We start from the raw sequence: 23818 nt of genomic DNA on the forward strand, positions 1-23818 counted from the left end.
TCAGGACTGTTCTGTTCTCAGATGCGTAAGGAAGTTACGTTTAAGGAAAGGTGACCTTTTCCCCTCCTCTTTCTGGTGTTTGAGGTGGGGGTTCTGGAGGGAGGTGGGCATTTTAAGCAATGGAGTCTTGGGGGTCTAGGCTGAGGTTTAGGAAATGGCAACCCACTCCAGTATTTTTGCCTGGAAAATCCTATGGAAAGAAGAGCCTGGCGGGCTGTAGTCTGTGGGGTCGCAAGAGATGGATACGACTTAGTGACTAAACCACCACATATATGTATGTGTTTATTTTTGGCTACATCGAGTCGTCATTGCTGCTCGGGGACTTTCTCTGCTTGCAGTGTGCGGCAGTATGTGGGCTTCTCATTGCGGTGGCCTCTCCTGTTGCAGAGCTCAGGCTCAACAGTTGTGGGGCACAGGCTTAGTTGCCCTGTGTCATGTGGGATCTTCCCAGGCTAGGGATCGAACCTGTGTCTATGCAGTACATTGGCAGGTGTATTCTTAACCACTGGACCACCAGGGAGTCCCAGAGGTTTTTCTTTTCAAACAACTGAACATTGGTTAAGGCAATATCAAGCACTCTAGTGGATCCGTTTAGGCCGTGAAGCACTGCAGTGATTTTCACCAGTCACTTCAGGTGCCTCAAGGCAGCCTTCGGTTGTTCCTCTGCTGTCAGCTCTGGGCTTGTGGGTGGGAGTAGCTGCTTCTGATGTACTGCTCACCAAATGGGGAGGAGCCAGAACCTGAGCTGTAATTGAGGGAGTTGCTTTTCAAGAACTGGCTAGAATAGGAGATGCTGTGCAACAGAAGGAGGTCAGCAAAGCCTGGTTCAAATGTACGTCCTGCTGGTGAACATGCTGGCCCTCATCTTCCAATCTGCGTCCGTAGGCCTCACACAGTCTACAGGAAGAGTCACAGCTACACATCATTCTCTAAACCACACTGCCTATCCTCCAGTTCCTCCATCTTCCTCTTTTCTTCCTTCCCACAGATGCATACCTACTCATACATTTGCATGTTCATTAAGGCAGATACACAAAGAGGAAAAAAACACCCCACGTTTTATTTATTCATTTATTCCAAAACTATGTCCTGTGCCCTTGGCATGCACAACCCCTATTTCCATGAGTTTAAGAATTCTATGGACAGGGGAGCCTGGGGGGCTACAGTCCATGGGGCTACAAAGAGTCGGACAAGACTGAGTGACTAACACTTTCATGGTCTTCAGCCTCTGGGCCACAGGCCAGGATCTCCTGCCAGATACAGGCATTAGATAGAAATAAAGTGCTCGGTAAATGTAATGCACTTTAATTATCTGGAACCTCTCTCCCCCCACCGCCGGTCCATGGAAAAACTGTCTTCCATGGAATTGGTCCCCGGTCCCAAAAAGGTTGGTCTAGAGGGAGGAGACAGGCAATGAACAGATAAACGAAGGATCTGGAAGAGTGTCATGTGGAAGTGTGCTGAGAGTATGTGAATGTCATGTCCACATGCTAGGGTGTCACAGTGTGAGCGGGTGTCGCTCTGTACAGGGTGAGCAAGGAACACTGGCCAGCCTGAGAAGTGACTTGTGTCAGATGTGGGGACCCTGGGGACATTGGGTCAAGGCCTCGGGGCAGGCCTGTACCTGGTGTGTTTAAGGTGCAGAGAGACAGCAGGAAGGTGGGGTCCCCAGAGGCAGGGGTCCGAGCTAAAGGCCTCATTGCCTGCAGGGAGAATTTGAGGTGAGATGTGTCCACTGGAGGTTCTAAGGGCATGAGAGATGTGAAAAAGCACCTGAGACCCAACTGACTGTCATTCCCATCAAGTGCACACCCTGGGGCTTTGTTCTGGGGGCCTCGGTTAGGGGGATATACAGGATGGTGGCCGGAGTCGGCCAGCATTTGGGGGGCATTTGACTGTGTGCTTGGCACATGCTGACTGCTCACCATGTGGCCTCTCGAGTAAACCCTACAGCGATCATAGCAAGAGACAGCATTACTATCAGTGTATCCACAAGGATAACAAGGTGCGGGTGGAGCCATTCGCTCCCAGTCACCTAGCTGGAGGGGCAGAGCTGGGATTGGAGCCCCCGCCAGGCAGGATCCCCCTGCTCTATCTGCCTTCCTGGAAATGGAGCCCTGCGCAGCTTTTTTGTTGTTGTTGATTTATCTTTATTAGTTACTTAATATGTGTGAAACATTGTTATAATTTGCATTTCTTTGACCATTACAGAGATTGAACAGTTTTTTCCATGTCTTTATTATTATTATTATTTTTATTTCTTTACAGTGTTGTACATGCATGTATGCTAAGATGCTTCAGTTGTGTCTGGCTCTTTGCGACCCTATGGACTGTAGCCCACCAGGCTTCTCTGTCCTTGGGATTTCCCAGGCAAGAATACTGGAGTGGGTTGCCATTTCCTACTCCAGGGGATCTTCCTGACCCAGGGATCAAACCCACATCTCTTGAGTCTGCTGCATTGGCAGGCGGGTTCTTTACCACTAGTGCCAGCTGGGAAGCCCATGTGCGACCAAGTGAATTGACTGTATCTACATACATATCTGTGAAGTGCCCCTCCTTCTTGGCTCTACCGCCTACCCCCACCCCTGTCCCACCCATCTAGGTCACCAGAGAACACAGAGCTGAGCTCCCTGTGAGCTCAGCTCACAGAGCTAGCTCAGAGATAACAGGTCTCCACTAGCTATCTGTTTACACGTGGCAGTCCTGTAAATCAATCTCATTCTCCCAATTCAACCCACCCCCAGCCCATGCTCTTTTCTTTGTATCTCTATTCCTGCCCTGCAAATAGGTTCATTTGTACTGTTTTATAAATTCTCTGTCCATGGGATTTTCCAGGCAAGAATACTGGAGTGGGTTGCCATTTTCTTCTCCAGGGGATCTTCCTGACCCAGGGATCGAGCCCAGGTCTCCTGCATCTGGAGGCAGATTCTTTACCATCTGAGCCACCAGGGAAGCCCCTAGATTCCACATATATACATTAATATATGATAGTTGTTTTTTTCTTTCTGACTTACCTCACTCTGTGTGACAGACTCTGGGCCCATCCATGTCTCTATAAATGACCCAATTCTGTTCTTTTATATGGCTGAGTAATATTCCATTGTATATATGTGCCACATTTTTATCCATTCATCTGTCGATGGACATCTTTACTTTTTTAAACTGTGATAAAATATAACATAAATTTTATCATTTTAACCATTTTTAGGTGCATAGTTCAGTGGTGTAAGTACCTTCACACTGTCATGCAGTCATCACTGCTATCCATTTCTAGAACTTTCTCATCACCCTACATAAAAACTCTGTAGCCATCAAACAAGAACCCCCGTCCCCCATTCTCTCTTCCCCAGCCCCTGATAACCTTAAATCTACTTTCTGTGGCTGAGAATTTGCCTGATCTAAATATTTCATATGTGTAAAATCATCCAGTATTTCTCCTTTTGTACCTGGCTTCTTTCATTCAGCATAATGTCTTCAAGGTTCGTTTGTGTTGTAGCATGTCAGCTTCGTTCCTTTCTGTAGTTGAATAATGTCCCATTGTATGCATGGACCACATTGGTGTATCCGTTCATCTGTTGATGGATATGGGTTGTTTCCAGCCCAGGCAGCTTTTTATATGGAGACAGGATCTTTCCAGCTACTTGCCTCCATTCTGGGGATGCCTTCTGAAGCCTGGAGAAGCTGCGTCTGCCTGGGGGGTGGGGCGACAGCCACTGCATGGATTGGTGACCGGGCCAAGCTTTTGAAGGTAACTCACCTTGGACTGTTTAAAAAGCACAGGGTGGACACTGTAATTGTTCTTGTGCCGCCACTAACTCCAATCTGGTTTTCTTCCTGTCCAGCCATAGACTCATAGCATTGAACAGGACTTCCAGAGTGGGCACTACATCATTTGCTTCTAATCAGCACATCATCTTCTGTAGATGGGAACTGACCTTGTTCTTGAAATTCCCCAGAGTAGCCACCTGGGAGCCCCAGGTCTCTGCTGGGAAACCTGGGCGGGCCACACCTTACTAGGCTCAGTTCCCCATCTGTAAAGTGATGTAAAATCCCTTCTGTAAGCATGTGCAGTCTCTTCAGTTGTGTCCGACTCTTGTGACCTCATGGACTGTAGCCCACTAGGCTCCTGGAGAATCCATGGGATTCTCCAAGCAAGAATACTGGAGTGGGTTGCCATTTACTCCCCCAGGGGATCTTCCTGACCCAGGGATCAAACCCACATCTCCTGTGCCCTGTGCATTGGCAGGCAGATTCTTTACTACTGAACTAACTGAGAAGCCCTTCTAAAATCCCTTCTAAGAGATTACCCTAAGAGATTACCTAAGAGATTACCTAAGAGATAACCTGTCTGTCCTTCCTGGACAGACAGATTAAAAAATACTTTGAAAATTAAAATCCAAGTTTCCCCTTGCTATTCATTCCTCAAGCCTGTCCCCTTCTCTTCTGTGAGAAGCACTGGTCAGCATCGCCCCCCGCCTCAGTCACCCTGTATTTATTGCCCATGCCTGTGATGGTCCCTTGGCCTCTGGTTAAATGACAGAGTGGAGTTCCCAGGGTGTGAGCAGATGGATTGCAGCTCCTGTACCTGTTGGGTGTCTTTCTTTTTCTGTGACAGTCAGCATGGCTGTTTGACAGGAACCCCATCCCTGTGGTGCCAGCCTTTCTCTGGAGGCCTGGCAGCTCTGAGGTGGCCTCAGGAGACTTTGGTTTCTGCCTCTCTGGATGAGCTGGCCCCCTCTAAGCACCAGGAAATAACAGATGCTGGCTGTCACCTGTTTGCTCCTCACCCACCAGCTGTGCAAGAAGTGATAGTTCACGCTGCATCCACCTCCCCAAGGCCACTCACGGGCCTTTTCTTTTTTCAGAACAATCAACCTGAAGAACCCGGTACTGCAGCAGGTGCTGGAGAGAAAGAACGCGGTCCTGTGTGTCCTGACGCAGAAGATCGTGACGACACAGAAGTGCGTGATATCCGAGCACGTCCAGATCGAGGAGAAGTGTGGTGGCATGGTGGGGATCCAGACCAAGACTGTGCAGGTGTGCGCCTGGCCCAGGGAGGCGCCGGGCCCTCTGGGAGTGGGGTCTTCATTCATCAGGACTCTTGTAGGGAGTTCACAGAAATCCAACTCAAATTGGTTTAAACAAGAAAGAACTGATTGGCTCCTGTAACTGAAACATTTGGAGTGATCTAGGAGACTTCCCTGGTGGCTCAGACGGTGAAGCATCTGTCTACAATGTGGGAGACCTGGGTTTGATGCCTGGGTCAGGAAGATCCCCTGGAGAAGGAAATAGCAACCCACTCCAGTACTCTTGCCTGGAAAATCCCATGGACGGAGGAGCCTGGTAGGCTGCAGTCCATGGGGTTGCAGAGTCAGACATGACTGAGCGACTTGTCTTCACTTTACTTTATTCAGTCACTGCTGGATCCAGGACTTGAGAAGCTGGTGAACTGCCTTCTCTGAAGGTGGATTGCCTCTCATATAAGCTCGTGGGTGGCAGCTCCTGGCTTTCATCCCACCCCATCCCTAGTGTAAGGAGTGCTTCAGGGCAGGCAGGCACTGGACCATCTTGGGCTGTGCCCATTCCTGAAGCAGACCCAAGGCCAGGGCAATGGGATGCTTAGATTGGCATACTGGGGTGAATCAGGTGCATTCCCCCTTCAAAAAATGGATCAAATGAACACTGGCCAGACCAATGCACAGATAACTCCTAGAGTCCCTAAGAATCAAAGGTCTCAGAAATGACGATTTTGAGATTATCTGCCTTAAATCCCCAGTGGATTGAGTTAGGAAAGGTAAAGATCAGCACATGTGTCTTTAATATACATAAACAGATGTTTCTGGATTAAGTTACAGTCCTACCAAGCTGATCCCTGAGCTTCAGTGGAACTGAACAGGAGGCTCTAACCCCAAACTCCCTCCCCTCCACAGTGCCTAATATTCTGGTCTTAGAAGTTTACTTCTTGGGGTAAGTTTCAAATTATACCAGAGGACCCAGTAATGTTATATTTAGAAGGAGGTGGAGATTCAGATCTGGAGCTGGACTCTCCCTGGGGTGGGCAGGCTGGACAGAATGATGAGGTCTGATGGGAGATGGCTTTAGCTGGCCCTGCCAGTATTTCTGTCCACAGTGAACCCCACCAAAGGCTTGGAGCCTGCTGGGGTGTCTGGAGGTTGGTAGTTATCACACTCTGACCAGGATCAAGTCACTATAAGGGCCTCTGATCTCCAGCATCTGAGCCACTTCTCATCCTCCCCAGGCCATGGTGGGCAAGAGTCAGATTTGTGACAGGGTCTGGAGAGAGCTTTGCTGCTGACTCGGCATTTCCTGGCCATCCTTCTCTCCTGGTGCCCCTTCCTTCCAGCCTCTCCCCAGTTTTATCTGATGGCACGGTGTCACATACCTGGTCTGGGAAGACGTGCTCAGGGGATCTTGCTCTCAGCTAGGTTCTCCTAGTCAGACTCTTACCATTGATGATTTTCTTAGGATTTCAAAGTTGTTTCCATAATCTTCCATGAGGGAAATGGGAAGTTGACTTATCTTCTTTACTCAGCACCATAGACCTAACTTCACTATCTCCCAAACTCTGGATTCCTGCCTTTGTGCTACAGGTTGGCCACTGACTTTAGAATATGTGTAGGACATGATGAGGCCAACAAGGATTAAATCCTGACCCCTGCTGGCTGGTTCTCCTTTCCCCCCAGTTATGTGGGCATTTTCCCAGCACTTCTTGGGCACAGGGCCTAGGCTGGCTACATGGGAGGCAGGAGAAGCCTAGGGGAGCCTGAGCGCACAGGTGGGAGCATGCACCCTTCCTGCAGGTGTCAGCAATGGAGGATGGGAACATCATCAAGGACAGCAACGTGGTGCTGGAGATCCCAGCTCCCACCACCATTGCCTACGGCGTCATCGAGCTGTACGTGAGGGCAGACGGCCAGTTCGGTGAGTGTGCCTCAGCTCTGGGCTCTGGAGGTGGGTTGAGTCATTGAGGAGGGACACCCCATTTTACCCTGAGGCTCATCTTGTAGAGGATTCCCTGCTGCTCTGGGGATGAGAGGAAAGAGGTATCAGAAGAGTTGGGGGATGTCCCGTGGCAAGTGAGATGGCCGGCCGTGGTCCGAGGGTGTTGGTGCAGGATGTCTGCATGGGGCGTGTGTTTCACATACAGGGCACAGCCCGAGTGCCATGGGGTCCTGTGAGGTCTCAGGCAGCTAGCTGAAGCCTGCTGAGCTTCGGCTTCCTGTGTCTGGGAGACGAAAGACATTCCCCACAGGGCTGCCGTGAAGAGCAAGTTAGATGAGGCGTGTGAAGTGCCTGGAACACTGGTGGCTTATTAAGTACTCACCTTGGCTATTATAATACTGTCATCATCCTAATTATCTTACCTCCCTTCCCCCAGCATGAAGCCCAAAAAGCTGCATTTGACCTTTCTGTCTGATCACCAGTGTGTTCAAAGCTGGAAGTTCACTGCGTCACTTGAAGAAAATAAGGCTTTAGCTGGTGTGACTGATGCTCTTAGGTGCTCAGGGCTCTTCCCTTAACACTCTTTCCAAGAGGTTGTGGGAGGCCAAGAAAACTGCCTACTTCTTGAGGACAGAAATGAATATTTGTAACATCATAAATAATTAACTTTTTAAGGTATGGTCATATTATTGTGGCTTTGTTTATGAAGAGTCGCCTTAGTTTTTAGAGATTTACAGTGCCCTCCTCACAGATGAAAAGAAACTGTGTGGTTTGCTTCAGACATGGTGGTGGGGAGCGCGGTGTGAGTGTGAGGGCGGAGATGAGGGAGGCGGCCACAGCTGCTCAGTGTCTGTGCGGAGGCTCGCTGCACGACTCTCGCCGTCCTTGTGCACTTTCAGTTTTCCACGGTGATAGCGCTGTAAGGGCGTGCTCGGACGGGCCACACACACCCACGGCTGCCTCCTGCCCTCCTGGGTTGTTTTCTGTCAGGTGGGGGACCAGGCCAGGGATGAGGGGTTCTTCTGGGACTCAGGCTTCTGCCCTCACTTGGCCACTTGCGGAATCATGGTTCAGCTTCCATGGGCTCTCAGATTGCTGACTGTCCTGATGGGACGGTAGACAAGTGGGCACATGAGGGGCATGGGGCGCTGTCACTGAGCCTCCCTCTTTCTTTCACACACGGAGCATTCTGTGTTTCAGGGAGGTGACGAAAAGTGAAGCTGCCAGTTGTAGGAAGCTGGTCCAGGTGTTGGTCAGGGATGCACAGGATACCAGGAATACCAAGAATTGTGATCAACATCCTTTAGGTCCATGGTTCCAAAATTGTGTCATTCCAGACGTGATTATTATTCTGTTCTTTCTTTTTGAAAGACTGTCCACTGAACACACTGCCTCATTAGATTAAGTTCTCCCTTCGACTTTTGTTATAGGGCTTCCCTCATAGCTCAGTTGGAGAAGGCAATGGCACCCCACTCTAGTACTCTTGCCTGGAAAATCCATGGACCAAGGAGCCTGGTAGGCCGCAGTCCATGGGGTTGCTAAGAGTCGGACACAACTGAGCAACTTCATTTTCACTTTTTACTTTCATGCATTGGAGAAGGAAATGGCAACCCACTCCAGTATTCTTGCCTGGAGAATCCCAGGGATGGGGGAGCCTGGTGGGCTGCAGTCCATGGGGTCGCACAGAGTCGGACATGACTAATTGACTTCCCTTTCACTTTTCACTTTCATGCCTTGGAAAAGGAAATGGCAACCCACTCCACTATTCTTGCCTGGAGAATCCCAGGGACAGGGAAGCCTGGTGGGCTGCCATCTATGGGGTCGCACAGAGTCAGACATGACTGAAGTGACTTAGCAGCAGCAGCAGCAGCAGCATAGCTCAGTTGGTAAAGAATCTGCCTGCAATGCAGGAGACCCTGGTTCGATTCTTGGGTTGGGAAGATTCGCTGGAGAAGAGATAGGCTACCCACCCCAGTATTCTTGGGCTTGAGCCACAAGGGAATCCCTTTCCCTTGTGGTAAAGAATCTGCCTGCAGTGTGGGAGACCTGGGTTCGATCCCTGGGTTGGGAATATCTCCTGGAGAAGGGAAAGGCTCCCCACTCTAGTATTCTGGCCTGGAGAATTCCATGGACTCTATAGTCCACGGGGTCGCAGAGTTGGACAGGACTGAGTGGCTTTCACTTTCACTTTCGGCTTTTGTTACCAGCGTGTGATATGCTGTGTCACCACAGGGGCCCACAGGGGCTTGTGTGACTCCTGCCCTGGCCGCTGAGGCCTTGGTTGTCCCGTGCAGATGGACTGGTGGTGGGGGTGTCACTTTTGTCAGGCCTTTTGGAAACTTGGCCTTCAAGGAGGATATGCCCATGAGGGTTCTGAGAACCCTTTGGTTTGGGGACCAACGGGAGCCCCTCCCTGTTTCTCTGAGGAGGTGTCCGTGCTGTTGGTGGCCGCCCGACAGAGGGGTTTGGAAAGACAGTTTGCCTGGGGAAGCTCTCCTGTTTGCATTTCCATTTCAAGCCTTTCATCTTGGATTGCTTCCTCTGTCTTGAAAATAAACTCCTCTTTGTGCTGCTGAGCAGAGGTGCCCTGGGGGGTTCTCGGGTTCCTTAGGCTCACTTCTCATACCCCGGCCTTCTCCTGCCGCCTGCCCTGCCTATGTAGCGTGTTGGTCAGGCTCTTGTTCTGTGCAGCTCACTGATTTTTAAGCCGGTTCTGCTTCTTTTTCCCATCTGTGTTTTTTGTTGCTCTTCCTGCACAACATTCTAATCTGGTTTCATAAACACCCCTGCAGGCGCTGGTCTGACCAAGAGGCTGTCTGATCTCTCCTCCTACCTTCAGGGTGCGAGTACATTTGACAACCGTCCTGTCTTTTGAAACTTTGCCAGGAGGTTACTCCCTCTGTGTCCCTTGGGGGAGACATCAGTGGGCCCGTCTTTGCCAAGGGATTCCTTCAGCCATGACCCCTCTCTTTGCCAACAGCTCCCCTCTTATGTGGACATTCAGAAATATCATGTTCTCGTCTTGAATTTTAGTCCTTGCATTTACCAGTGTCCTTTCAGCACAAACAATTTTTTTTTTTAAACTTATCTTGTATTAGGGTATAGCCAGTTAACAATGTTGTGATAGTTTCAGGTGGACAGCAAAGGGACGCAGACATACACGTGTATGTATCCATTCTCCCCCAAACTTTCTTCCCACCCAGCCTGCCACATAATATTGAGCAGGGTTCTCTGTGCTATATAGTAGGTCCTTGTTGGTTATGCATTTTAAATATAGCAGTGTCAGCAAGAACTTACTGGGCACCTGTGGACGAGAACCTGTGCATTCCACCCTCCTGGGTCTGTGCACTTCTCTGCACGTCCAGAGGCTGGTATCAACATCCCCTGCCCTGTTCCCATCATAGGCCTTTAACTGGCTCCTCCGCTTCGAATCTTCCCCATTTTAGCAGTGTAGCTAATGTGATTATTTAAAAATGCACGTCTGGTCATTTCACTCACCTGCTTGAATGCCCTTCTGAGGCTCCCTTTGTCCTAAGATAAAGTCTGCACTCCTAGGCACGTTGTGTCCAGCCTTCCTGCTCATCTCTGGCACCTCCAAAGTTAACCCACCGTCTGGGAACTCTCCACTCTTGCTTACTGTGAGCCTTTGTTTGGAGAGTGCTTCCTTCTTCTTGGCCCAGCTAATTCCTACCAGGCTTCAGGGGGCTACTTAGTCACTGCTTCATACAAGAAGTTCTTTCTTCATCCACTGGTTCTTTCTCTGCACCTGCCAGTCTGGCTTCAGTGACCCCCTCCACCTTTTCCACTTGTATCTTAGTCATTGTCAAAGCCTAGGTTGTAGCCATTTTGAATCTCTGGCTCCGTGCAACATGTCTGATGCTGCCGAGTGAAGGAGCTGGTACTGCCCACAGAGGAGCTGTGCATGTGTACAGGAAGAGCACTGCTGGGGCTGTGGACTCCCAAAATACCGTTGGCCCCACAGGGATCTGGGCAGCATTTGAGGCTGTGTTAATGGTCGTGGTCCTTGTTCTTTGGGAGCATGACCTGGGGGTTCACACTTATCCACCTTGGTGCCTGGTGTATCGGGGGGAGTGAGCCAGGGGCATCCTGGATGCCCAGGAGTGTGGGTAGGTTGAGTGAGTAAGTGAAAGCTTGTTTCATTTGTCTTTTGACAACCGTCCTGTCTTATGGATGTCATTAGTGCCCACACCAATTCAAAATGTGTTAATACCCGCACCTTCCACATGTCATGCAAGTACTAGCTCAGCCACATCCTCATTCCATAGCCTGTACACAGATTATTAAATAGAAGCATAAAAAGAAGGTGCATTCTTTTTTAAAAAATGTTTTATTGAAGTGCAGTTGGTTTACAATGTGGTGTTAGTTTCAGGTGCCTTCTAACAAGCAGATTCCTGCCCCCATGCATGATCTACTGACACCTACTCTCCCTGAGAATATGATTTTTTTTAAAACATTTTTCCCTCTGTGTTTATGTGTGTATGTATTCATTTTAAATTTTTATTGGAGTGTAGTTGATTTACCATGTTAAGTTTCAGGTATACAACAAAGTGATTCAATTATACATAAATTCATTCTTTTTTTAGATTCTTTTCCCGTATATGTCATTACAGAGTATTGAGTGGAGTTCCCTGGGCTATATAGTAGGTTCTTATTAGTTACCTGTTTTATATATAGTAATTACTATATGTTAATCCCAACCTTCTGGTTTATCCCCTCCCACTGTTTTCTTCCTTGTTAACCATAAAATTGTTTTCTCTATCTGTAAGTCTATTTATGTTTTGTAAATAAGTTCATTTGTACCATTTTAACAGATTTTACATATAAGCAGTTATCATATATGTCCTTTCTCTGTCTGACTTCACTCAGTATGACAATCTCTAGGTCCATTCATGCTGCTGCAAATGGCATTATTTTATTTTTAATGCCTGAGAAATACTCTGTTGTGCATATGTACCACATCTTTTTCTGTTCCTGTTGATGGACATTTAGGTTGCTTCCATGCCTTGACTATTGTAAATAGTGTGAGCGTGCCTGTATCTGTTTGAATTATGGATTTCTCCTGCTATGTGCCCAGGAGTGGGGACTGCTGGATCATATGGTAGTTTTATTTTTTTAAGGAACCTCTATAGTGGTTGTACCAATTTACATTCCCACCAACAGTGTAGAAGGGTTCCCTTTTCTCCACACACTCCTCTGCATTTATTATCTGTAGATTTTTTGATGGTGACTCTTTGGACCAGTGTGAGGTGCTATCTCATCACAGTTTTGATTTACATCTCGAGTAATCAGTGGTGGTGAGCACCTCTCACGTGCCCTCTGGCCATCTGTATGTCTTCTTTGGGTGAATGCCTGTTTAGATCTCCTGCCTGTTTTTGATTGTGTCATTTTGCTGTTATTACTGAGCTGTGTTGAGCTGTCTGTGTTTTGGAGATTCTTTGTTGATGACTTCATTTGCAAATATTTTCTCCTGAGGGTTGTCTTTTCATTTTGTTTATGATTTTCTTCGTGCAAAAGCTTTTAAGATTAATTGGGTCTCATTTGTTGTTTTTATTTTCATTACTCTAAGAGGTGGGTCAGAAGGAGAATCCTCATTCTTAAGTTCACACACTGTTTTTGCTTAGCAAGAACACACCGTTGCATTTTTACCTACACCTTAGTTACCCTAGTTGGGCTCTCAAATGTGCAAGTATTTAAGGAGCATTTCTTTTTATTATTTTAAAAAACTTTTTATTTTGGGAAATTACACACATGTTCAGAAGTACAGATAATAATATACTGAACCCTATGTACCTACCATCCAGCTTCATTAACTTGGACAATTCATGTTTCATCTTTAAGTTCCCCACCTTCCTCCATCCCTACTCAAATTGTTTTGAAACAAATCATAGGCATTATATATTTTTGTTTATAAATATGGAAACATCCCTAAAAGATAAGGCTTTTAAAAAGACTTATTTTCCTTCATATGGATTCATGTAGAATATATTCTTTTGTGTCTGGATTTTCCCACTCTATATTTTCATTCATATAATTGCAGTAAAAACTTTACTACTTGTTAATGAAGAAAAATTGACTCTCCAAGAGCCATGTAACCACTTGTGCACCTAAATATATTGTCAATAATTCTGTAATATCAGTTCAGTCAGATCAGATTTATCAATCAAATTCAAATTTCCTCACTTATATATCGTGGGTTGTTTGTTGGAGTTGGTTTGTTCCACTCAGGCTAAGGAAATACTTCTGATGATTGGAAGATTGCTTCCTGCCTGTTCAGAGAGCCTTATGTTAGGAATGACCATTTCTCTGGCATTTGTAGGAAGTGGCTGAACTTTGGTCAAACAGCTTTACATGTACGAAGTGGGTTTATGGGGAAGAGGGTGGATGTGCCTCCCTGCCCTCTTGACTTAGGTAAAGCTGGGACTGGGATGTGCCAGTGAGGCTGACCCTTCTGCCTGGCTTGTCCTTTTCTGCTCCATTACAGAATTCTGCCTCCTACAAGGGAAGCATGGTGGCTTTGAGCAGGAAAGGAGAAGCAACTCTGTATTGCTGGACCCCCTGCCCTTCCGAGAGTTTGTGTTCTGGGACATGCCGGATGCCGGACAAGGGCTGCCTGCCCAGGATAAGCCACTGAGTGTTTTAAAACAAGGTACTGTCACAGAATGGGGCATGGTGAGCTGACGGGCAGTTGACTGCTCTGCCCCCAGGAAGTGGTGTGCCCTTCAGGAGGGCTGATTCCCCAGAGATTCATGGAAAACATCTGAGAACAGAGAAGATGGTGCCTGAGTCAGTTCTGGTTCTCAGCAGGACCCACCTTGGTCAGATCTTAGGCAACCTCTGGTCTTGGATGGTCTGTTTTAAGGAAGCGGTGGGAGGCTGAGGAGGGCAGGAGTCGGGGCCTAGCATTTTCTTTCATTTGAACCATGGCAGTCTTGCTGACTACCAAGAAGAACTATTCAGCAGTGAGGAGAGAGAACCCGAGTTTTGCATCTGTTTCATTTATTCCAGGCTTCATTGCCAAGATAAGCAATGCTTTGTCAGCACTGCAAAATAAAATGCTCCCTTGGAGGCCCATATCCACATGGCATGAAGCCGTACGGTGCCCAGGCATCCAGCGACAAGGAGGGCAGGACGTGTGGTGTGCCTGCAGCAGTTCCTTTTGCTCTCCACAGCACTTTGTGTTTTAAAAAGTTTTTGTGGGGGAGTAGGTTGGGAATTAGTAGGAGTACAGTATATGGTAGAAAAGGAGATGGGCAAGGAAAAAGAGAAATGAATAATTAATTAAGAGCGACTTTCACTTCCACTTTACTGAAGAGTGCTAGGAGCAGCTCAGAATCTCTGGCTTGGAGGGTAAGAAGCCCCCATCAATGGGGCTTCAGTGAGTCCCAAACCAGAAGATAGATGCTTTTGTTTCTGTAGCAAAAATGTCAGTGTTGACAGAATTGGCAGTGAAGGCCCACTCTGAAGGCTTTCCTATCTAACGCCAGGCTGCAGGCCTCCTCCTGATGTTGGGTGTGATTTTCAGCTGCCACTTAAGATTAGAACCACTGCAGCCTTAACTGCATGCACTACAAGGAAGTGACAAGACAGGATGAGCTTTCTTATAATTTCCTTTCCCATTAGTCTACCCTGCAAGCTGGCCATTCTAGTCAGCCTGGGGTGGAGTAGGGAGGCTGGGTGGTTTAGGCGGGAGTAGGGTGGGGGCCCGCTTCTATGCCCTTAAACTCTAGAGCAGCCAGGACAGCCTTTCTATCCAGGCCGGGGGTGGTGAGGGCTAAATTGGGTTTATAGGGCAGTTTTTTAGTATAACTGTTGTTGGAATTTGACATCAGCAGAGGTGGTGCATTTATGTATTGCTATCCATCCCTGTATATGGAAGCTTTGGGTTATCAAATCTTGTTTTCAAATTCCCACTGGGCTTAAATTACTAGAAGCTTCTGACTGTCTTAAAAAAGGAAGATTTTAATGGGAAAGGCTCAGGCATCCTGAAGAGGGTGTTGAGTGATCCAGCTGGGGTTCTAACCCATTCTCCAGGACAGGTAAAAAAGAATGGGGAAATTGGCTATCTTGTGTTTGCCTAATGAAAATTATGCCAGCCCCTTGAAGAGCAGAGTACATCATGAGAAATGCTGGGCTTGAAGAAGCACAAGATGAAATCAAGGTTGCCAGGAGAAATATCAATAACCTCAGATATGCAGATGACACCACCCTTACGGCAGAAAGTGAAGAACTAAAGAGTCTCTTGATGAAAGTAAAAAAGGAGAGTGAAAAAGTTGGCTTAAAGCTCAACATTCAGAAAACTAAGATCATGGCATCCAGTCCCATCACTTCATGGCAAATGGATGGGGAAACAGTGGCTGACTTTATTTTTCTGGGCTCCAAAATCACTGCAGATGGTGATTGCAGCCATGAAATTAAAAAATGCTTACTTCTTGGAAGGAAAGTTATGACCAACCTAGACAGCATATTAAAAAGCAGAGACATTTCTTTGCCAACAAAGGTCCGTCTAGTCAAGGCTATGGTTTTTCCAGTAGTCATGTATGGATGTGAGAGTTGGACTATAAAGAAAGCTGAGTGCCGAAGAATTGATGCTTTTGAACTGTGGTGTTGGAGAAGACTCTTGAGAGTCCCTTGGACTGCAAGGAGATCCAACCAGTCCATCCTAAAGATCAGTCCTGGGTGTTCATTGGAAGGATTGATGTTGAAACTGAAACTCCAATACTTTGGCCACCTCATGCGAAGAGCTGACTCATTTGAAAAGACCCTGATGCTGGGAAAGATTGAGGGAAGGAGGAGAAGGGGATGACAGAGGATGAGATGGCTGGATGGCATCACCTACTCGATGGACATGGGTTTGGGTGGACTCCAGGAGTTAGTGATGGACAGGGAGGCCTGGCGTGCTGCGGTTCATGGGGTTGCAAAGAGTCAGACACGACTGAGCGACTGAACTGAACTGAAAAGCATGCATTTCATGTTAAAGGATACAAAATCTGCAGTGTATTGGAAAGATATAAAAAATAATGCATTTTGGAATTTCTGTGGCTCTGAAGCTTTGTAAAAGTCCTAACTGATGTTTAGTAAGTTAGACTTGATAATTTAATAATAATTGCAAATGACTTTTTCAGGAAATTGATTAGACTTAATTACTGTTTAGTGAGTCATCAGGAAAAGGTCTGAGACAAAACTTGGCTTCCCTCTTTGCTGTCCTCCCTTTCCTTCCCCCCTTCTTTCTTCCTTTAATAGTCTGGTTAGTGAAAAACACACAGGGTGGTATTTAACACTCTTTATTTCTGAGTTCCACTATTGACCATGCAGCTGGAAGTGTCTATGAAAGAACAGAGGACAGTTCTCTCTGAAAAGCCTGAGTTGCTGTCCTTAGTTCTGGGTTAAGTCATGAGACCTGGTGTGTTCTGCTGTGTTCACAGCCACTCTGCTCTTAGAGAGGAATTTCCATCCCTTCATGGAGTTGCCCAAGCAGCAACAGACAGCCCTGAATGACGTCCTCCAAGTGGTCCTGTTGGATGAAGAATTACTGGTGGTCCTGGAACAAGTGGTAAGACTGGAGACATCTCGAGGCAGTGTCTCTGCCTGTTTTTCTGGGCTAGGTCTCTTGGGATAAGAGACCTTGAGCTAGGGTAAAATTGTGTTTGAAATTTCTTCACCTCCTTTTAATCCTAAAGCTGCTTTTGTTCTTAGTCATAGCCCCTTAGTTATCTAACTGTAGAAGGGTAGCTGAGGTGCAGAGTAGAAGGGTGTATTGGTTTCCTAGTGTTGTTGTGACAGATTACCACAAACTGCAATGTATTTTCTTACAGTTCTGGAGGCCACAAGTCTAAAGTCAAGGTGTCATCAGGGCTTTGCTTCCCACAGACTCGAGGAGAGAATCCGTGTGTGCCTGCTCCAGCTCTGGGGGGCTCCTGGCACCCCTCTGATTGTGGCCACATCGCTCAAGTCTCTTGTATTCATGTGGCCATCTCCTTTTCTGTCTCTTAATGGACACCCACCCACCCCTGGATTTAGGGTCCACTCCAATCTAGGGTGATCTTGAGATTTACCTTAACTACATCTGCAAGAACTTCAAATAGGGTCTTATTGTGAAGCTCTGGGTGGACCTATATTTGGGGACCACTGGTAAAGAAGCCGCCTGTCAATGTAGGAGACATAAGAGACACGGGTTTGAGCCCTGGGTTGGGAAGATCCCCTGGAGGGGAGGGCATGGCAACCCACTCTAGTATTACTACCTGGAGAATCCCATGAACAGAGGAGCCTGGTGGGCTACAGTCCATAGGGTCGCAAAGAGTCAGACAGGACTGAATTAGCATGTATGAATGCACCAGCTCGCGGTGAGGGTTGTACATCGTGAAGGCAGAGGCTGGGTTGTACCCAGCTTCACCTCTGGCTTTACTACATCTGTCTCTCTCCCCATCCCCCCAACCTCATCCCGCAGTGTGATGACATCGTCAGCAGCCTGTCACCCTCACTGGTGGCTCTGGGGGAGCTGAAGCCATCACAGAAGCACAACCTCACGACCTTCCTGCGGCTGGCGGGGTGCAGTGTGCAGGGCGAGCGTCTGGGCTCAGAGGATGTGGTCAACAACCAGAAACTCTTCTCTACAGCCTACTTCTTGGTCAGTGCGCTAGCAGGTATGGATCAAAGGAAAAAAAAGGGAAGAAATGCTGTTGCCTTGAAATTGCTTTGCTTACTGTGTGGGAGATTTGGTTCCCACCTTTTCAAGCAGTGCAGGGAACATAAGCAGGAGAGTTTACAGCACTGCCATGAAGTCATGGACTTGCTGCTAGCCGCCTCCACTCTCTTGGAGAGGACTTTCTTTCCCGTCCCAGGGAGGGCTGTCTGCAGGCACACTCCCTCACCCAGACAGGAAACCACTTCCCCAGACAGCCTGTGATTCACACTTGAAAGCCACGCTACTCAACATTGCCAGGCATCATTTGGCAACTGCTATCTCCCCATGTTTCGGTCCTTCTCATCCTCTTGTTCCTCTTTGAAAACTTATGGTCCTATCCTGAGTGCAGCATTGTGGCCATGAGAGCAGGCAGGCTGCAAAGAGCATCCCAAAGCACTAGGATGCTGAGCCCAGCACCTTCACGACCTCCACACCCATCCTGGCCATCCAGTTATCAGTGAGCTGTGGAGCCCGCCCTACACTTCCGTACCAACTCCCACCCAGAATGCAGCATGCCAGAGGGTCTGTGGTACCAGAACGAGGTCATCCTATATGAGGAATTTATTTGTCTGCACTGGGTCTTTGTTGCAACATGCGAGATCTTGAGTTGAGATTTAGTTCCCTGACCAGGGATTGAACCTGGGTCCCCTGCATTGGGAGTTTGGAGTCTGAGCCACTGGACCACCAGGGAAGTCCCAGAAGCTGGACTTTTACTTCTCAGAGAGGCAAGAGCTGACAAACTAGCCCAGTCTTAGTCCCTGCAACTTCTTTTCAAGGTGGACGTTGAGTTCCTGATACATTTCAAGAGTTCCTCCTTAGCACCACCCTGGAACAAAAGCCCAGGAATCTTCAGTTTTTGAATAACAGGGGCAAATGCCTCTTCCAGCTCCATATGCCAATGAATGTATGCTCTGTATCTTATTCCATTCATGGGTAAATGTTTTGACTGGGACAGGATATAAGACGAGAACCCTGTGGAACTCCACTAGAGACCTTTCCCCCAATGTTAATCATTATATAAGAGAGTCTAAAAACAGGCATTTTATCAGGAGCTGATCTACAGGCCAGAGTTCTCTAGCTTTTGAGAAGCCTTTCCTTCACAATTTACCTTGACTTTTGTATGTTAGGAGGTTTTTGATTACACTGATTTCAGTCTACCTAGTGGAAATCAGTCTTTTCCGATTTTCTATTTCTTTCTGATTCAGTGCTGGTGAGTGGTATGTTTTTAGGAGTTTATTCATTTCTTCTAGGTTGTCCACAGTACTCTCTTATGATCTCTTGTATTTCTGGGGAATCAGTTGTAACATCTATACTTTCATTTCTGATTTTATTTGAGGCATCTCTTTTTCTTGGCAAATCTAGCTAAATGTTTGTTAATTCATCTTTTCAAAGTACTAGCTATTCATTTCATAGATTAAAAAAAAAATCTGTTTTTAATTTCCACCCTCATCTTAGTGATGTCCTTCTCTCTACTAACTCTGGGTTTCATTTGTTCCTTTTGAGGTATAGAGTTAGGTTGTTTGAGATTTTTCTTGTCTCCTGAGGTACCATTTATTGCTGTGAGCTCTCCTCTTATTTTTTTATTTTATTTTATTTTATTTTTAAACTTTACATAACTGTATTAGTTTTGCCAAATATCAAAATGAATCCGCCACAGGTATACATGTGTTCCCCATCCTGAACCCTCCTCCCTCCTCCCTCCCCATTCCATCCCTCTGGGTCGTCCCAGTGCACCAGCCCCTAGCATCCAGTATCGTGCATCAAACCTGGACTGGCAACTCATTTCATACATGATATTTTACATGTTTCAATGCCATTCTCCCAAATCTTCCTGCCCTCTCCCTCTCCCACAGAGTCCATAAGACTGTTCTATACATCAGTGTCTCTTTTGCTGTCTCCTACACAGGGTTATTGTTACCATCTTTCTAAATTCCATATATATGCGTTAGTATACTGTATTGGTGTTTCTCTTTCTGGCTTACTTCACTCTGTATAATAGGCTCCAGTTTCATCCACCTCATTAGAACTGATTCAAATGTATTCTTTTTAATGGCTGAATAATACTCCATTGTGTATATGTACCACAGCTAGCTCTCCTCTTAGAACTGCCTTTGCTACATCACATAAATTTTGATGTGCTGTATTTCCATTTGTCTAAAGGTATTTTTGAGCCATTCTTTCCTTATTGGTTTTCTGTCTGATCTAGCCATTGATGAAAGTGGAGTATTAAAGTCCCCCACTATTATTGTATTGCTGCCCATTTCTCTTTTTAGGCCTATTTGCTTATATATTTAGGCGCTCTTATGTGCGTGCATGCATGAGTGCTCAGTTGTATTTGACTATTTTGCGAGCCCATGGACTGTAGCCCGCCAGGCTCCTCTGTCCATGGGATTTTCCAGGCAAGAATACTGGAGTGGGTTGCCATTTCTCCAGGGGATCTTCCTGACCCAGGAATTGAACGTGCAGCTTCTTTACTGCTGAGCCAAAAGGTGATGCTGTGCCGGATGTGTACGTATTCACAGTGTTGTATCCTCTTGTTGGCCTGACCCCTTTATCACTGTGTAGCGCTCCTGTCTCTCATTACAGTGTTAAAGTCTGTTTATGATATAAAGAGGCCTAGTAATCCCAGTTTTCTTTTGGTTTCGGTTTGCATGGACTATCTTTCCTTTCCTTTTGTTTTCAGTCTGTGTATGTCCTCACATCTGAAATGAGTCTCCCATAGGCAGTATAATGGTTTTTTTTTTAAATTTATCCATTCAGCAACTCTGTACTAAATTCTCCAATCAAAAGACAATTAAAGTGATTACTGACAGATATGTACTCACTGCCATTTTGTTAATTATTTAGTGACTCTTTGGTAGTTCTTTTGTTCCTTTCTTCTCTTGCTCTCCTCCTCTGTGACTTGATGATTTTCTGTAATGATACGCTTAGATTCCTTTCTCATTTTTTTTGTGGTTACCATGAGGATTACATGCCAACTTAAGTTGTTACCAACATAGTATGTGTAACAGTCTAAGTTTAACCACATTCTAAAGCTCTACATTTTACTTTCCTCTCCTGCCATTTACGGTTTTGATGTCACAAATCATATCTTTTTATCTTGCATGTCCCTTAAGAAATTACTGCATTTTTACTGCTTTTGTCATTTAACCTCATACTAGTTTTGTAGGTGATTAATTTACCCTTCAACATTAGATTATTATGAATTTTACTATATATTTACCTTTACCAGTGAGACAGATTTATTTTCATATGTTTTCTTATTATTAATTAGTACTCTTTCATTACAGCTTAAACAGGTTCCTTTAACTTGTCTTGCATGGTTGGTCTGCTACTGCTGCTGCTAAGTCACTTCAGTCCGACTCTGTGCAACCCCATAGACGGCAGCCCACCAGGCTCCGCTGTCCCTGGGATTCTCCAGGCAAGAACATGGGAGTGGGTTGCCATTTCCTTCTCCAATGCATGAAAGTGAAGTCGCTCAGTTGTGTCCGACTCTGTGTGACCCCATGGACTGCCACCTACCAGGCTCCTCTGTCCATGGGATTTTCCAGGCAAGAGTACTGGAGTGGGGTGCCATTGCCTTCTCCGAAGGTTGGTCTAGTGGTGGTGAATTCCTTCAGCTTTTGCTTGTCTGGAAAGTTCTCTCCCCTTCAATTCTGAATGACAACTTTATCAGGTAGAATATTCTTGGTTGCAAGTTTTTTTTTCTTTCAGTACTTTCACTATATCATACCACTCCCTTCTAGGATGCAAAGTTTCTACTGACAAACCTAATCTGCTGATAGCCATATGGAGGGGTTCCCTTGTAACTGTTTTTCTCTCGCTGCTTTTAAGATTCTCTCCTTGTCTTTATGTTTTGACATTTTAATGTGGTCTGGGTCTCCTGGGTCTGAGTGTTTGTTTCCTTCCCCACGTTAGGAGAGTTTTCAGCCCCTTTTTTCTTCTTCTGGTATCCCTATGGTGCAAATGTTGGTTTGCCAGATGATGTAGCCTAGTTTCTTGAGCTGTGTTCGCAAAAAGATGCTGCTCCAATTGGGTGAATTCCACTGCTTTGTCTTTTGAGTTCGGTGATCTTTTCTTCTACTTCAACTAGTGTATGGTTGAAACCCACTAGTGTCTGTTTTGGTTCAGGTATTGTATTCTTCATTTCTTTGACTTAATATTTGGTGTTTTCCTGTATTTTCTGTTTCTTTGTTGAAGTTCTCACAGTGTTCATCCGTTCTTCTCCCAAGCTTGTTAAGCAGCTTTATGATCATAAAGCTGCTTTTTGAACCCTTTAACAGGTAAATCACTTATATTCTTTTCATTCAGGACCTTTTTTGAGATTTTTATCTTGTTCTATTTGGGACATTTTTCTGTTTCTTCATTTTCCTTGCTTTTCTATGCATAAGATAACACAGTCACCTCTCACAGTCCTGAGGGAGTGGTCTCTCATAAGAAAGAACCTTATTGTTCAGCCTTGCCCTAGCTCTCTGTTGTTTCTCAAACCTCTGTGATTGTTCAAGCAACTTATTTTTAGTGGCTCCCATGAGTTGAGGGTTTGTCAACACCTGTCAGTGTCCCAGAGAGGGGCTCAGACAGCACCCAGATTCAGGCTGGTTAGAGGCCAGACCTTGAGGCAGAGCTTTTAAAGTATATAAATATATATAGACCACAAGTGTAAATCCCACAAGCCAGAGCCTGGTGACCTGGAAATGTCATCTGGGTGGCAGTCACAAAAATCACAAGTTCCTTTCCAGGAGATGTCAGCACCCTGGAATGAGGCAGATAGAGCATAAAGTGTGGGGTTCAGGCCCTCCACCACAGGGAGAAGCTCGGGGTTTGAGTTCCCTCCTGAGTGTGGGTCGTGGCACCAGAAGGGTACTTTACAGGGAGATTGTGCTCGGCCTCTCCTACCTGCTGCCGTGGGCTTTTCTTCCTAGTTCACCTGATGTGCAGTGAGTCGCTCGGCAGTTTGGGTTTTTTTCAGAGGAAACTCGTCCGTGTGCTGCTGTAGATTCAGTCTGTCTGTGGGAGGTGGTGAGCTCTGGGTCTTCCTGTGGTGCTGTCTTGGACCTGCCTCCTCGGCCTTGTTTAAAGCACTGCAGTCTCAGCATCTGGCTGGTCTCCTGGAACACTTTCTCCACCATTCTGTGACCTTAAGTATGAACTTCCCAGATCTCATCTGTTAAATACTTAGAATATGAAAGATCAAAAGTCATTTCAATTCCAGAAACAACTGAAGAAGCCTCTACTGTGTTTCAGGCACTGCCAGATGCTGAGGTAGGAGAAAAATCGACATCCCCACCCTCAAGGGAATTAATCAAGGGAAGTAAAGTAGTAAAATCAGATGGTAGGCTTCTCACGTGGTCCTAGTGGTAAAGAACCCACCTGCCAGTGTGGGAGACCTAAGAGACGTGGGTTCAGTCCTTGGGTCAGGAAGATCCCCTGGAGAAGGGTATGGCAACCCACTCCAGTATTGTTGCCTGGAGAATCCCATGGGCAGAGGAGCCTGGCAGGCTACAGTCCATAGGGTTGCAAAGAGTTGGACACGAGGGCCTAAGTGCTGAGTTGCTTCAGTCAAACTCTGCAAAGCATATGCTATTTCTTCATCCCCATGCCCTCAGCCAGGTTCAGGGTAGGAAATGACCACTGAGTAACATGGAAATAAAGTATTTCCAGGAATAAGGGATGATGATGATTACAGGGGACTCAGGAGTCACCTGAAAAGTGAGGAGATGGAAACATGAACAGGTGAGATGACCGTGACAGTAGCTCAGCCAGGACGTCATGTTCCAGGTGACTGTGTTCCTGCCCTTCACAGCTGTGGGGATCTTTCCACAAGGCAAGGCTACGTGTATTTACCATCTTCATCTTCCTGACTTGGAATCAGGGCATCCTTGAGGATTTGTTGAAAATGGTGGAGCCTCTCTGGAGATGAAAGCACACACAAGCTTTAAATGCAGTTTAGGGGGTTCACTGGTAGGGACTGTATCTTCAGGGCTGCCCCATGCACCCAGCAGCCTTCCTCTCCTGGGAACAAGCTATGTTTCATTGTCCTCTGCTGGGTTCCAGCCTAAGCAGCACACTGCCCTTTATAAATAAGGCTGCTAATTAACGCAGGAGATGGAGGAGTTCATGAGTGTTCCCTGGGCCAGATGATAGAGCAGATGA

The 23818-nt window shown here is 46.5% G+C and overlaps 1 protein-coding gene across 8 annotated transcripts in view; it reads left to right on the forward strand.

Moving 5' to 3' along the window:
- Window positions 1-23818, forward strand: part of GSDME (gasdermin E) — a 116470-nt gene that overhangs the window by 86762 nt on the left and 5890 nt on the right. For 4 of the 8 annotated variants that reach the window (XM_055590572.1, XM_055590573.1, XM_055590571.1 and 1 more), the window contains 5 exons: window positions 4866-5037; window positions 6822-6942; window positions 13466-13630; window positions 16407-16534; window positions 17429-17624. In XM_055590572.1, coding sequence (XP_055446547.1) covers window positions 4866-5037; window positions 6822-6942; window positions 13466-13630; window positions 16407-16534; window positions 17429-17624 — 782 coding nt within the window. Of the gene's footprint in view, window positions 1-4865; window positions 5038-6821; window positions 6943-13465; window positions 13631-16406; window positions 16535-17428; window positions 17625-18420; window positions 18578-20064; window positions 20178-20955; window positions 21028-23818 lie in introns of those variants that run through there. The other 4 variants (XM_055590574.1, XM_055590576.1, XM_055590577.1 and 1 more) reach the window with 4 other exon arrangements.

Source organism: Bubalus kerabau, chromosome 8 (assembly GCF_029407905.1).
Source record: "Bubalus kerabau isolate K-KA32 ecotype Philippines breed swamp buffalo chromosome 8, PCC_UOA_SB_1v2, whole genome shotgun sequence".
Classification (NCBI taxonomy): domain Eukaryota; kingdom Metazoa; phylum Chordata; class Mammalia; order Artiodactyla; family Bovidae; genus Bubalus; species Bubalus kerabau.